The sequence below is a fragment of the Oratosquilla oratoria genome, chromosome 14 (genome assembly GCF_046742065.1).
Source record: "Oratosquilla oratoria isolate Oo_2021 chromosome 14, ASM4674206v1, whole genome shotgun sequence".
In the NCBI taxonomy this organism is placed as follows: Eukaryota; Metazoa; Arthropoda; class Malacostraca; order Stomatopoda; family Squillidae; genus Oratosquilla; species Oratosquilla oratoria.
Window position 1 is genome coordinate 25,356,248 of NC_134790.1, and position 15,892 is coordinate 25,372,139.

A 15,892-nucleotide genomic window follows, 5' to 3' on the forward strand; every position below is an offset into this window, starting at 1 on the left:
GGTGTTTATAGAATTAGGGACAGAAATAAAATGAGACTTATCCTTTCCCGGGGTTCGGACGTTTGAGCCATCGTAGATCTTCTTGGCTTTCCTTGTTGTCCTGGTGATCAAACCTCCGGGGTATTTCAGCTTCCTAAAGGTATTCTTGATGTAAGTAAGTTCATCCTCTAGGAATTCTTCACTGCAGATACGAAAAGCTCTGAGAAAGAAACCTATTAGAACACCCGTTTTAACACGTCTGCTGTGTGCTGAAAAATAATGGACAAAGTCGTATCTGCAGTGAAGAATTCCTAGAGGATGAACTTACTTACATCAAGAATACCTTTAGGAAGCTGAAATACCCCGGAGGTTTGATCACCAGGACAACAAGGAAAGCCAAGAAGATCTACGATGGCTCAAACGTCCGAACCCCGGGAAAGGATAAGTCTCATTTTATTTCTGTCCCTAATTCTATAAACACCATAGCTATTGATGAATATTTGTTAAAAGGTGGAATAAATATAGCAAAAATATCTTCCAATAAAATAGGAAAAATATTTAAGAAACATAATAATATGCGTAATAATCTCAGTGTCATTTACCGTATTCCATGCAACGGTTGTCCATCATCTTATTTCGGTGAGTCAGGTCGAGGGTTCAATAAACGCTTGAATGAGCACAAAAACGATCTCAGGGCTCATAGAACATCTAACTCCCTGGTTCGTCACCTGGACAAATGTGGACATCTACCTGATTGGAACAACGCAGAAATTCTACACGAGGGATTTGAGAAGAAAATGAGAAAAACTGTGGAAGCTGCACATATCGCCGCCAACAAGAACAACAACGACAGAGACGGATTTAAATGCCTCTCGAAAGCAGCAAGTGTCCTAATAATTAAATCGTTAGCCAAAGGGAAAACATGACGCTCATACCTTGGCGGGTTCCCTCTCACTACGAATATAAGAATTGTGATCCGTTTGTAATGCTGTAGTCCTCTGAAGAAGACCAAGTTGGTCGCAACGTTAGGGCAATAAACTCTATTCCTAACACATCTTCGTTTGCCCTTCCCCACCCACATTCTCTCTCATTTGTCTGAAATAATCTTAAATATATATATATATATATAATTATTTGTTCATTGTAAAAAGACAAGATTGAAGGTCAGTGCAATATATGGAATATTTTCTCTAAACCACCCACTCCCTTTTAGAAATATTTTTGTAAACTATCCCAGTCAATTCCACCAACGTAATATTCACATTTCAATTAAATAGTGTGTTAACCTCATAAATTAATTGCCAAACCACATTGCACCGTAGCCACCTCAGGACTGCAGCCCAGTGTATGAGATGTGAATCATGCAATCACACGTTCACAACATTGGTCCTGTGCAGTTCCTGTCTACTTCGGCTGCCGAGTACTCCCACATAATTTAATTGTACGGCATTATTGTATACCTAGGGTTATTTATTTATTTATTCTTTATTATTTGTTTATTCATTTATGTTCGTCATACCCCAAGAAAGGAGGACAAATGCACGTCCGGCGTGAGGTTGCGCCGGATGGAGGACAAAGTGCTCAAAAGGAGGACGTCTGGCCACCCTAGGCAGAACATCATGGGAGTCAACATTGCATCGTGCTGTAAATGTGATTATTGCGTACACACTCGTGGTTTCTATTGGAAAATGTCGTAAAATTTAATTGGATCTGTAGAAGAGGAGTTGACGGTGGAGGTCGTTCATTATCCTTCTAACCATAAATGTTTGAGACGCCAAACCTCAGAAGATGATCAGGAACATGCCGAAGTTTACATCTTGACAATGATTATGAAAATGGGAAGTCTGACCATAATAGTGAAGAAAATGGGAAGGAACAGGATCATGAAGAGGAAAACCAGGGATACAGGGCAGAAAGAATAGGAAATACAAACCGATATGTCTAAGGATAGGTTAGGCTGAAGGCGAAACTAGATCATAATCTTAGTGTTAATATTATTGTGTAGGTTGGCATGCTACATTCTGTGAATCTGCACATATTATGAATATTAATTAAAACGTGCAGCACCAACAATGAATTAATAATTGGGCTCTCAGGTAACATATACATTAGACATGCACATATGAAGCTAACCTAACTTACCTAACCTAACTTTTTTATGAATGTTCACGTGTGCATGCCAAATGGATTCGTTATCTGTACGTCCACTTATGCATTCATTATTGGTGCTGCACATTTGATATATATTCATAACTTGTGCAGATTCACAAAACGTGCATAACATAGGCTACCTATGCCCATAGTCTATTGGCTGGGGGTGTTCTTGTATGCGAGGAACGTTGATTTTCTTTTTTTCTAAATTCAATTTCAATAGCAAAAATATTTCGTGGAAATGGTTGGCAATGCTATTTATTAACCTGCCCAATGAACATACACTTTACCGTGGGTCGTACTGCTTCTCTCTCACCTTCTTTCTTTTTTAGATGATGTTCTCCAGCCACGACAATGAGGTCATTGACCGTGAATTGATGCACGCAGTGGGCGGCTGTGATCACCCATCTCTCATCTAGGACTGCAGCTCCACACACATGGTAGGTGTACCAATTGTACCTCCACTGAAGGGATACTTGCCAGGGGAACTCGTCTGTAAGCAATAACGTAGCTTTAAAGAACCGCCATGGGTGTACAAGTGGTTCGAGAAGGAAACATAGTTGTACAGCACAAGGGTGGTAAATTTAGTCTATATTCTGCCAATTGTACAAATGGTACAATGAAGGTTTTATGGCAGTCCGGCGAGGCACGAGACAATTTTTGTAAACATTAAAATACGTGGAAGGAGGACTAAGGGGAAAGTTTGTCTATCAGGGGAACAGGAGTGAGTTTCTGGACGGTGAATTGTAGTCAAGGGGTATATTCGATTCCATGTAAAGGTTGTGACTTAATTTACATCGGACAGACTGGAAGGGATTTGAACACTAGGATGATCGAACATAAACGTTCCATTAAGTATGGACAAGAAAGCTCAGCTGTGTTCTAACATGTTAAGCAATTTAAACATTGTTTAGATTGGGACAAAGCTGAGCTTATTTATAAATCCAGATGTGAGTTCAGGAGAAAATGGTAGAATCTACTATAATTGAATACCAGCCCAATATGAACATTTCAAAGGGGTAATGGTCCCCGGATATAATTTCAGGTCTTTTCATCACCAGCCTATTAAAAAGACATTTGCCTCCTGACCTCACATATGGAGTGAGCCGAGGGTAGAGACCTCTCCCAATGTTCCCCTTTCTCATGTCAAGGGTGCTACTTAAGTAGCACTCACTATTCTTATTTGTATCTACTGAAGAGGATTGCAGTTTGCAATCGAAATATATAGATTCCCCGTCTCCAGTCTTTTCTACTCCAACAGTGGTTTTAACGTGATATACATACATATATATATATATATATATATATATATATATATATATATATATATATACATATATATATGTATGTATGTATGTATGTATATGTATCATCGACATACTCTATGGCAGTGGTTCTTGACTTGGGATATGAAACCTTGAACCTGGTGGTACGAGACATGGTAGCCAGTGCATGGTACTGTATATTTAGAATGAGTCCTTTTCATATGTTTGCACTGTATTTGTAATGGATGGGAGTACGGGATTTTTTTTTCTGAAATATCAGTGGGCACTGGCACTAAAAAATGTTAAGAACCACTGCTTTAGGATATTCCATCATACCTATTTGAAATTAAGCACTCAGTGGCGTAGCTAAGGGGGGGCGGTAGGGGCGGTCCGCCCCGGGCGGCACTTTTTGAGGGGTGGCATTTTTGGTCCTTGTATGATTGATACAAAATTACGTTAATCAGTCTCATAGATGTCAGTTTTTTCTACGTTATTAAGCATAATAAAGCGTGACAGTTTGCAAGCGTGTTAACACACACACACACACACACACACACACACACACACACACACACACTTTCAACGAACGGACGGCTTGACGAACGCTCTGAAGAAAAGTGCAGATTGAGGATACCAACGCAAAGAGAAGTGCCTTTTTGTATTTGCAGGGGGGGGGAATTGCTCGTGAGGTAGTGGGAAAGTAAGGAAAGAGGAGAGGGGGAGGGATTACTGGGGAAATGGAAGGAAATGAGGATGTGGAGGACTTGGCCCAGGCAGACGGGCGGAAGGTCAACATGAAACGACCACCGGATGACGAAATGGCAAATAAAAATGTAAAGATTAGAAGTATAGAGAGGAGAAATACAGTAGAAAGTGACGAGAATATGTTCCAGGGATTTAAAGAGGGTGGGGGGGACACAACCCCCCCCCAGACTGATAAGACTAGAGGAGAGAGTTGATAAGGTGATCGAGGACTTGGAACGTAAGTTAGGTAATGTAGGCTCCATTCTCCAAAGAATTGAAAGATTGGAACAACTAGAGAAGGCTAACAGAAACTTAACTGAAGAAATAGAGGACCTAAAAAGACAGTTAGGAAATGTAAAGGAGGAGAATGAGAAATTGAAGAAGAATAGTAATGAAAACAGAGAGAAAATAGCTACAGAAGCTAAAAATTGGAGAATAACTCAAGAAGGGAATAAGGTTTCATTCACTGACATAGTCAAACAGCAATTGAAAGAACATAATGAAGACTCAGTTATTAAAGTGATGAGACAGAAGGAGAATATAGTAAGAGAATTAGCTGACAAAAAGAAATGTATAATTATATTAGGAATGGAAGAGAAACATAACCCAGATAGAACCGCAAGAATCAAGGAGGAAAATGAAAGGGTAAGCAGTTTATTAAAATTAGTCCAGGAAGATGAACCAGAAATTATAAAGGAAATTGAGGAAAAATTCAGACTCGGAAAATATAGTACAGATAAGACCAGACCAATTAAGATTAAATTCAGGTCACAAACAACAGCAGAGAAAATTCTATCCAAGACAGGGAAACTAGCAACAAATGATCAATATAAAAAGGTATGGATAAAAAGAGAAATGAATAAGGAGGAAAGAGAGGCAGAAAAGCAGAAAAGAATTGAAGCTAAGGCAAAAAACGAGGAAAGAACGGAGTCAGAGAAAGAGAGATTCTATTGGAGAGTAGTGAACATGAAAATAAAGCAGTTCGACATACTAAAGAAAAACATAAGGGAAACAGAGAACACAATGGAAGTGGCAGAAAACTAAGAGTGTCTTACACAAATATAGATGGATTGATAACAGGATTGAATGAACTGAATGATTATTTGAAAGAAAAAGAACCGGACATAATGGGAATTGTAGAAACAAAATTAAAAGGCCCACTACCACCCAACAGTGTAGGACATGATACATACAATTATTGGATTAGAAACAGAGAGAAAAAACAAGGGGGTGGAGTTATGTTCCTGACAAAGAAGGATATAAACGTGAAAGGTGTCATATATGGAAAGAATACAGTAGAGATGATTATGATAGAAGTGGAAGACCGAGATAAGAAGAGCAGAAAATTTGTGATCAACTATGTGCCTCCGAAAACAGCCTCATGGGAGGAGAATGAACATAAAAGTATGTTAGAGGACACAAAGATAGCATTAACTAAAATAATGGAAGACGGAGGAAGAATAGTTATGATGGGCGACTTTAATTGCAAAGAAATCTGCTGGGAAGAAATGACAGTAAAGAGTGGTGAGGACTCATGGGGAAATGCTCTACTTGAGATGATTACTGACCATTCAATGACACAATGGATACAAGAGAACACTAGGTATAGAAATGAAGAAGAACCATCGAGGCTAGACTTAATAATTACATCTGAACCTAGAATAGTGGACAAGATTGAATATAAAACACCAATAGGTAAAAGTGACCACATATTGATTGAACTGGAACTTAATGAAGAAAAATATATGAAAAGAAATGAACAATATAGAAAAGGAAGAATGATGTATGAAAAAACAAACTTTGATAAAATAAGAGAATTCTTCCAACAAGAAAACTGGGAAGAAATATACAAAGAAGAAACATCAGTGGAAGAGAAATGGAATATTTTGACAAAAATTTACAAAGAAGGAGTGGAAAAGTATGTCCCAAGACAAAAACAAGAAAAAGAATATGTAAAATGCTGGTACAACAAAAGTTGTAGGGAGTTAAAAGACAAAAGAGACAAAGCCTGGAACAGATGGAAAAAAGACAGAAGACCTGAAAAATGGAAAATATATACTGGTTATAGAAATGAATATGTACAAAAGTGCAGAGAGGAAAAAAGAAAATATGAAAAAGATGTTATAGAAAAGTGTAAAGATCAACCAAAACTATTCTACAGATTTGTAAACAATAAACTGAAAAACAAACAAGACTTGGAGAAATTAAGACAAGGGGGAGTTGAATACACTGAGGAAATGGAAATGGCAGAAATTATGAACAAACATTTTAAATCAGTGTTTACAAGGGAAAATATACAACCTGAAGAGATTGAGTGGAAGGAAAAAGTCCCCCCTATGGAAGAAATAGAAGTAACGAAGAATGAAATATTGACACACTTGGGTAATTTTGATGTCAGAAAATCGCATGGGCCAGATGAAATAGCAAACTGGATTCTGAAAGAATGTAGGAATGAACTGGCAGACAAAATACATAGCATAATAAGCAGTTCCTTAAAAGAAGGAAAAGTTCCAGAAGATTGGAAAAAAGCAAATATAGTACCTATATATAAAGGAGGAAATAAAGAAGAACCTACCAACTATAGACCAGTCTCTCTAACAAGTACAATAGCAAAAATATGTGAAAGAATTATCAAAAGTAGATGGGTAAAATACTTGGAAAAAAACAACGTACTAAATCCAAGGCAATTTGGATTCAGACAAGGACGATCATGCGTCACCAATTTAATATGTTTCTATTCAAGGCTAATAGATATAATACAAGAAAGAGATGGATGGGCTGATTGTGCATTTCTAGACCTAAAAAAAGCTTTTGACAAAGTACCACATAAGAAGTTGCTTAAGAAATTAGAATATGAAGGAGGAATACAAGGTAAATTGCTAAATTGGATGGAAGACTTTTTGCAAGAAAGAAAAATGCGAGTAGTGATAAGAGATCAGCACTCAAAATGGAATGAAGTAATAAGCGGTGTCCCGCAGGGAACAGTTCTGGCCCCAATAATGTTTGCTATATATATTAATGATATGGATGAAGGAATTGAAAGCTATATGAGCTTCTTTGCAGATGATGCAAAATTACTGAAAAGAGTGAAAACTGAAGAAGATTGTGAATCACTACAGAGAGATCTAAATAAAGTACAAGAATGGAGTAGGAAGTGGGAGATGGAGTTCAATACAAAAAAGTGTAGTATAATGGAATTTGGAAAAAGCAAAAACAGAATAACAGGATCATATAATTTGGGAGAAGAAGGAATAAAAAGAGTAGAAAATGAGAGGGACCTGGGAGTCATTGTTATGAATAATATGTCACCTGAGAAACATATAAATAAGATTTTTGGAGAAACTTATAATTTAATAAGAACAATCAAAGTGGCATTTACATACCTGGATGAAGAAATGGTGAGGAAAATCCTAGTCACCCTGATAAGACCAAGATTGGAATATGCAGCAACGATATGGTCACCAAGTACAAAAAAATGTATAAAAAAACTTGAAAGAATACAAAGAGCAATTACAAAACTGGCACCAACACTCTCAAAACTATCATATGAAGAGAGACTACAAAAACTTAAACTACAGACACTAGAGCAAAGAAGAGAGAGAGGAGATTTGATAGCTATTTACAGAATCATGAAAGGCATAGAAATTACTGATAGAGAGAATCTGATAAAATGGGATGACAGAAATACAAGAGGACACGGAAAGAAAATAAAAAAAGACAACTATAGAAGAGATTTGAAAAAGAACAGCTTTCCTCACAGAGCAATAGACAGTTGGAACAAGTTAGATGAGAAAGTGGTGTGTGCAAAAACAATACATGAATTTAAAAATAGTTTAGATAAAATGAGATATGAAGACGGGACCTCACGAGCATAGCTCCCCTTCCCGTAAAATACAACTAGGTAAATACAACTAGGTAAATACACACACACACACATATATATATATATATATAGATTTCATATATGAATATGTATATATATATATATATATATACATATATATATATTATATATATATATTTATATATATCCTATTAGTTAATGTGCATTTGTAATATTGAATTCCTTGTGAGAAGGGGCGGCAAACATGAGCGCAGCCCCGGGCGGCAAACATGAGGGCAGCCCCGGGCGGCAAAAGCACTAGCTACGCCACTGTAAGCACTATAAGTGACAACAATGTGTTGCCATACTAACGGTTTTCGGCGGATGATCCACCAACGACTCGTGTTATCAAGTCGGGGACTGAACTTCGCCTGATGCCGCAAATGCTGTCGCTGGGTCCGAAAAAGAATGAGGGCAACCTGCAAAATATATCATATTTAAATGAATAGGTACATAATAACATAACTGATAGATATATAAATATGCGGAGAACTCCGGAGGGTTATGTGGATATGAGGTGTTCGCAGTCTCATGTGGTTTGGTTGTGAAGTTGTCGTGAACAGGTATACAATCATCACAAAAAGGAGTTAGGTGCATGTGCGTCAGAGATGCTGGCTGGAATTATTTCACATTTTTTACAAATATAATTTCCTTGTAGTGCACAGCTATCAGTACTTGCTTGCGTCCATATAGTCTTTTTACATACAAAATGTTGTCAATGAAGCTGAAGCATATCTATCCACGTGTTGTAAATGAAATGATAATTTTTTCTTTCTTTCTTTCTCCTTAGATGGTCCCATGGATACATGATTTTTGTTCAGTGCCAAAACGTGTCCGAAATCACGAACGCCGATACTCTCACATCAGCACCAAATGTTGACCTTGCCAAGGCACTATTTGCATTTAAAAAACACTTTCTTTGGTTTGTTTAGCAGTATGAAGGTGTTTCATGGCATTATAATATTTGAAAAGTTTGTGGAATAATTAATCGTGTTATCTAATTAATGAGAACGATATATGAAGCCGTATTGTAGTAATATGAGGTTTTTGAAATATTGAATAGCAACGATATGTAATTTATGAAATAAGAACTGCAGCTTGAATAATTAAGAATATAAAGAGTAAAACTTTAGTGCATAACAACTCGTTTAGAAATAGATTGTGCGGCCTTTACCTGAATTTTTTCTTTGATCACTATCAAGCTGCACTATAACAACATAATTTTAAAGGAATTACTAAATTGATAAATATGTTGTATGATTTATGAAAAAAAAGTGTCTGAAATTCTAGAAATAAAAAAACTGTCTGACTACTCGCATGACAGCCAATCGTACGGGTCTGGATTTAAGAGTTTATATTTTGTTTTCAGTTGAACTATTATGTTCGTATTTCATTGTAAATATTTTATAGACGCAGTATGTTTATACGACTCTTTTTATACCATACTAATTATAACTTTGAATACGGACGAAGATGCATGGATAACAAATATCTTAAAGTGGCGCTCACTAGGCATGTCGCGCTAGCATGCTACTTGCTTTTGCTTCTTCGAGAAGAAACTACTTTGATGACGATCTTTTGTTTTTCAATTTTCATGATGTCAAATTACTCCTGCGTCATTTAGTGAGAAGCTGAATGACGAAGTAAGAGAGGTTAAACATATACGAATGTTTGACACATTGTTGGGATGTTCTTACGGAAGTCTAAGATATTGTAACCGAAGTCGTTTCTGCTCAAACGAAGTGACAAAATTTGCGACATTCTTAATTTTCTAAAGCAAAGAATCGCCCTACTCTATTATACCAAAATCAATAACAATAATAATAACAATAATAGTAATAATAACAACAACAACAATAATGATAATAATAATAATAAGTTTATTTGGCAAAAAATCAATATACATGAAGTGCAGATAATGACAGGAACACATAGTTCGAAATGATAATTGCAATTGCCGAGGATAACACAAAAAAGCATGTAAGCTTATTTCCATTGTGGTTCACATTAGATTGTTTTTCTATACTAAGTTACACAGACAACATACGTACGGGGTTAAAGGGACCAGAGACAGTCATGAATAATACCAATCAGTACACATATGACACATAAACATTGTTATAATTTTGCTGATATTACTAAAATGTTCGAAACACGTAGGATATTGAGACCAAAATCTGAGCACCATCACAATAAGGAACATTGTATTATGCAAAGGAACGACAAAATAATGCTGAAAGATAACAAAGCAGTATGAGTGAGTACCATATCAGAGTAGTACCATTAATGATATACTCCATTATTCTACAGCTGTATCAACATGTTGTTATAGTGAATACTACATTGCAACTAGGGTCACCTATTAATTACTTTAAATTTTGCCTGTACCTCAGGATGGCGTGGGTAATTAGTATGAGCACTAGGAAGTAGTACATTATAACCTGAAGCACCAGAAGTAGGGTACAGGGGACCGACCAGTACTCGTATGAGTAAAACAACAAGATCGAGGGAAAGGTCCAAATACCTTGTTGCCTGGTGCCCTGATTCACCAGGCTTGTATTATGGTTAGATCATATCTATTCTCGGACCCTACCTGAGACATATACCATACTATGACTAACAAAACGAAGGCGGAAACCAATTTGTAACATCAAACATTGTTATACTAAACTAAACCTCTGAAGAACAAAAAGGGGAGTGTCAGAACAGTTATGAGTGAACGCAGATTTGGATGGTATTACTCATGGAGTCAGGTATCCCTCAATAGGCTAGTAGTACATAAAAATCAAGGCTGTTCTCTGTCCATAGCTGAGTCATATAGCCCTTGACCTTTTTCTTGAAAGTAACCTTGTAATTTGACTGCTTAATGGACACAGGTAATGAGTTCCATAGTTGAACACCTGTGAAGTGAAAGCCGTTTTTGGCGAAGGGACCTGCATGAGTTACAATAAAAAACCCTTGACTGTTCCGGGTTCGGTTCTTAGCAGATAACGTAAAATTACAGCTCACATATGAAGGAACAGAATTATGAACGACATTGTAAACATGGTTTGATTTCAGCTGCTGGACACGATATTTTACAGCTAACATTCCTACTTTGCTAAATTCTTCTATACCAATATGACTACGTTGAGGTAAATTTAGCATGAATCTAATGATCTTATTTTGTGCAACCTGTAGCCTGGTTTTTTCTGCTCAGACTACTGTACCAAGAGCTACAAGCGTAATCAAAGTGATGCTGTAGCAAGGCTGAGACCAGAAGCTTCTTTGTTTCCAAATGAAAATTTCTGGCTTTTCTGTACAAAAATTTGACTTTATGTGAACATTTGGATACAATCTTATCCGTTAAGGCATTCCCTGAGAGGGACTGATCTACGGGTATTCCAAGATAAATTACCTCTTGTTTTGACTCCAAGACATTATCCCCACATCTGACCTGTACATCGCGGTGTTTCCTGAGGTTGGGTTTTGATGCGAAGACAATACTTTCTGTTTGACCAAGGTGCAAAGACAGCCTGTTATCTATGAGCCAGTCCTGGACTGATGACAGTTCAATATTCAGTACCTCCTCTACTTCAACTGGGTCCCTACCTGAGACAATTAGCGTCAGAAGTGATTATGTATAATACACTGATATAGGATTTGAAAGAAATATTACATATGGTCGTGGTCGCCGGTTATATCATGACTCCGCCCCTAAGCGTTGTCCCACAGCTCCCACTCACAACTCTCGCTAGGAAAGGGGCAATAGTGCCAATAAACAAGCAAACAAAAAACTGCAGTATCTTAAGAACAGCTTTATCGAAGGAAATGGAATCTACTGTATCCAAATTTAATTATGATACTAAGTTGTGCAGATTATCAAATGATCACTTGAATCGACTGAATATCCATATTTTCACGTTGCAGACAGGCATAGTCATGGCTATTAGAAGAGGAATTGTGCCGTGTAAGAATCTGCACAGGAATTTCACGATTAGAAATTCCGCGGCAGGAAGATATCCTCTTAGTAAGGTCCTTAAAACAAGACCAATTCATGCATGTGGCCATTAAGCGTTGATAAGTTATCTGAATGCCGCGTTATCGCATTTTCGTGCGTCGCGTAGCAATTTCTATCGCTAACAAAAGTTCACGCACCTTGTCCATACTGTATCGTCGTTAGGCAGATGTCAGGTCTTTAGAACGGTGATTCCAATATAAAAATTAAAATGAATTTGTATTAGTGTAAGAATATTCATCACTCCAAGTGCCTAATAAGAACCACAGGGTGATTCATCACATTTTTTCATAAGAGGACCGGAGGAGTGTTGTTGTTGTTGTTGTTGTCGTTCCCTAGACTGTCTGTCCGAGCAGTCCCGTCTCCCCAAGGAATGCCATAGCCGAAACTGGGTTTTCCCACAAATCCTTTATAGAGCGTATGTTGTGTTGTTTGCGTGCATGATTGTGTATAATGCAGTCTTCCATTATGTGTTGTATGGTATGGGGTGAAGTGTTACATCCTGGGCAGCTGTTCACAATGCGGTCATCCAGCCTCTTCTGGTTCTTAGTCATGCCTCATAATTTCTGCAACAAAAGGGGTCCTTATAATCCACGCCTCGATTATCCTATTTTCCCATATTTTTCTGTCAGCTCTACATGGCAAATGCCACTGAATCCAAGATTTTTTTTAGGCAAAGGATATTTAGTTCTGTTCACAAAGGGTACCTAGGCATTGGTGTTGTCTCATTCAGAAGGTATGTCTCCTTTTATTTTCGCTAGCACCTAGCTATTTTATTAATTTCTGTTGCACCCTCAGGAGTTAAAACATATGAACATCCTACTACCTTTGCAATTATTTCGTGTCATATATCATGTAGAAGCCAAGGAAATAAAAAATTAACTTTAAATAGCGAAAGATAGAAGCATAATGTAAATAGTCAATGGTCTCTTTGGGGGTTTTACATCGAAATGATCGATATATAAGAAATATTCTTTTGATTTGTAAACTTAGATCTACTCCCATTTGAAAACAGTCCTTGACGAATGCAGGTAAAAATATAGATGAACACACAGATAGATATTTGGATATCATAGATAAATTGGTATAATGAAATAAGCAAATGAATGATAAAGTATAATGAAGTCTTTCTAAGCGAAAACTTCTGGAACCTAGGACTGAATTTAAGCCGATCTCCCTACTTGAAAAAAAAACTTTCACAGATACTACAAGCCGTTACTGTCTCCCACATGCAAATAAATTGTGTGTGAGGTCATGGCATTATCCATTGATCGAAGAATATATGAGCTCTGAGTTCTGTAACTGTCCATCACGAGCTGTGCACGTGATCCTAGACTACATTGAAACACATACACACGCGCGTGCCCACGTAGTACACATGTACATACAGTGGAGAAAGTGTTGTAATTATTGCAATTAAGAAATGCAAATTGGTGAGTCAAGTGAAAGCGAAATAGTTTATTAAACCTTCCCTCAGTTCCCAGTATAGGTCATGGCATTTCTTTCCCAAATTTAGTTTACCCGTGTAAACACACATGCAACACGGCTTGACAGCACAGTAGTACCGTTTGCAACAGTTAATCCAGCGGTCCTAGTTCGATTCCCGCTTAGGGTTGAAATAATTTCACTGCGAGCTGGCACTCCAACTCTCGTGGGCAAGGAGTTGGGTGTGTGCATGTAGCGTCATAGCATTACCTATAGATCAAGCATATATGAACTCTCATTCGGAGACGTAATAGCTGTCGATCACGAGTACAACACGTGATCCAAGATCGTGCGCACGCTCCAATTACCAGGATGATCAGGTTTAGCATAATTATGTTGAATTAAACATATTTAACCTTGAATTAAAACTATATTGATAAAAAACATAACAGCAATCGAGCGTATTGGGAGGAAAAAAAAAATATATGGCAATATTTAGGCCAATCTAGCTTAATTCATAGCTGCTGTCTAGCACATTCCCACTTCAGAAATTTAGCCACCCAGTGGAGCCTCTACCTTGGTCAGAGGCGTCGTACCCGTACCTTGGGGCTCGGATTCTCCAGATCTTATTGTCTTTATTTATTCATATTCAATTTGTAGTAAAATAATTTATTAGTAGTGGATGAGCTATGAAGTCATAATTTCTAATTGATATTTATGAGTCACCTCGCGTAGCAGGATGCTACTTTGCAAAATATATGATCAAACCTTTCAAATTGCCACCACTCACAAGCATTTTTTTTTTTACAGTTATTGTGTTTTCTTTCTTCAGTCGACAGGTTTTTCATAACTGTAATTCTTTCTAAAAATTACATTTCCATCCATTGGTTCTAGGACAAACGTGGCAGTTACATGGGGTTCTATAGAAATATTATGGTTTTTATATAATATATGAGTGATACAAAAGTCTTTTAGTAATAAATTATATTCAGGGTCTCAGTCCTTTGTTGTAAACCTGCCTACCTTCCCCACTAAAGAAAACAAACAAAATAAATAAAATAAAATACATAAATAAATCAGTCAAGATCTCTTGAGTTTTCACATTTTCGGAGAAAATCGGTTCTGTTATTTTAGGCGGTTTTCACTATTTTGTTTGGCGAGACTTCTGAATACGCGATATCTCTAATGAAGACTGACGATGATTTATAATTGGACTTAGTGAAAGAGTACATTATCAGTCTCAATTTTTTATCTCTCTTTTTTGAGGCAGAAATACAATGTTTAAATGATGCAAGAGTTACTGCTAATCAATTCCCTTGTGGTAGAGGGCGGGAACATTCCGCCATGTTCTCATGCGCTTTCCTGTCGTGTTATTTTTACCTGAGCCCATGACTACACTTTCTTGGGTCCTTCTATTAGTGTCGGGATAAAATATCGAGGTTCGCCAGAACCCCGATATAACGAACATACTGGTCTTCAAATGAGCCATAGAACTACACATCACGGGTTCCTATCTTACCCGTTCTTTAGGAGTTGGGGGTCGGAAGGCAGGAGGATGCCACTGCGTCCGCCTCGGTCTCCAGGGACATATTGCAACTCTTCCCCTTCAGGTACCTGCTGCAGAGGTGCTCGCTGGACCTCGGCATCGTCTGCTGGAGCTGTGGAGATAAAATGTTAGTTATGATAATAGTAATATATGGTAATAGATTATGATAATAGCTATAGTAATGATGATGATAAATAGATAAAAAAAGTGAATATATATATAAAAGAATAAAGTGTCAATGTTGTAGGTCTGCATAATTAGGTGAAGGTTGCGTAGCTGGGACAATGTTTAATAAGGGTGCCATGTGCGTCAGCTTTGTTGTTGATGTTGGCAGTGGAGCTTACACACACACACACACACACACACGTGTGTGTATATTTACCTAGTATCTTACAGGAAGGGGAGCTATGCTCGTGGTATCCCGTCTTTTGTATCTCGCAGTCTCGTTTGCTCCTAAATTCATGCGCCATGTGTGTGTAAGAGTGTGTGTGTACTGTATATACACATATACAGTATATATGTATATTTACGTCATAGCACTTTGTGTCGCGTAAACCTGGGAGAACAGATATATGCATTTTAATACGGGGTTAGGAAAGACTTGCTAAGAATCTTCCAAAAATAAACTTGGGTTCTCTTAACCCCTTCAAGTTCAACGGCGCTAAAGAATTTCATTTTAGCCAACGTTAGATAAGTCTTTGAAAAAAAAAAAAAATCTCCAAATATGTCTCTGGGCGACGAAGAGCAAACTGTAAACTGGAAGGCGGCTCCTCCTTGCTGCTGGAAAAATTGTCTAACGTCAGCTGGAACACAATCACAAACGTAGGGAACAATCATGAACGTATTACACAACTGTGTCAAAGGGGTTTGCTTGTTTTCGGCATCCATGAAAAACCAGGAAC

General features: G+C 37.5%; 1 protein-coding gene across 1 annotated transcript in view; it reads right to left on the bottom strand.

Annotated features, from left to right (window-relative positions):
* The window catches only part of LOC143032805 (trypsin-1-like), a 60,833-nt gene that overhangs the window by 7,053 nt on the left and 37,888 nt on the right, over positions 1 to 15,892 (bottom strand). The window contains exons 2-4 of the mRNA XM_076197868.1: positions 14,964 to 15,102; positions 8,335 to 8,441; positions 2,447 to 2,623 (exon numbers count right to left, since the gene is read on the bottom strand). Coding sequence (XP_076053983.1) covers positions 2,447 to 2,623; positions 8,335 to 8,441; positions 14,964 to 15,102 — 423 coding nt within the window. The remainder of the gene's footprint in view (positions 1 to 2,446; positions 2,624 to 8,334; positions 8,442 to 14,963; positions 15,103 to 15,892) is intronic.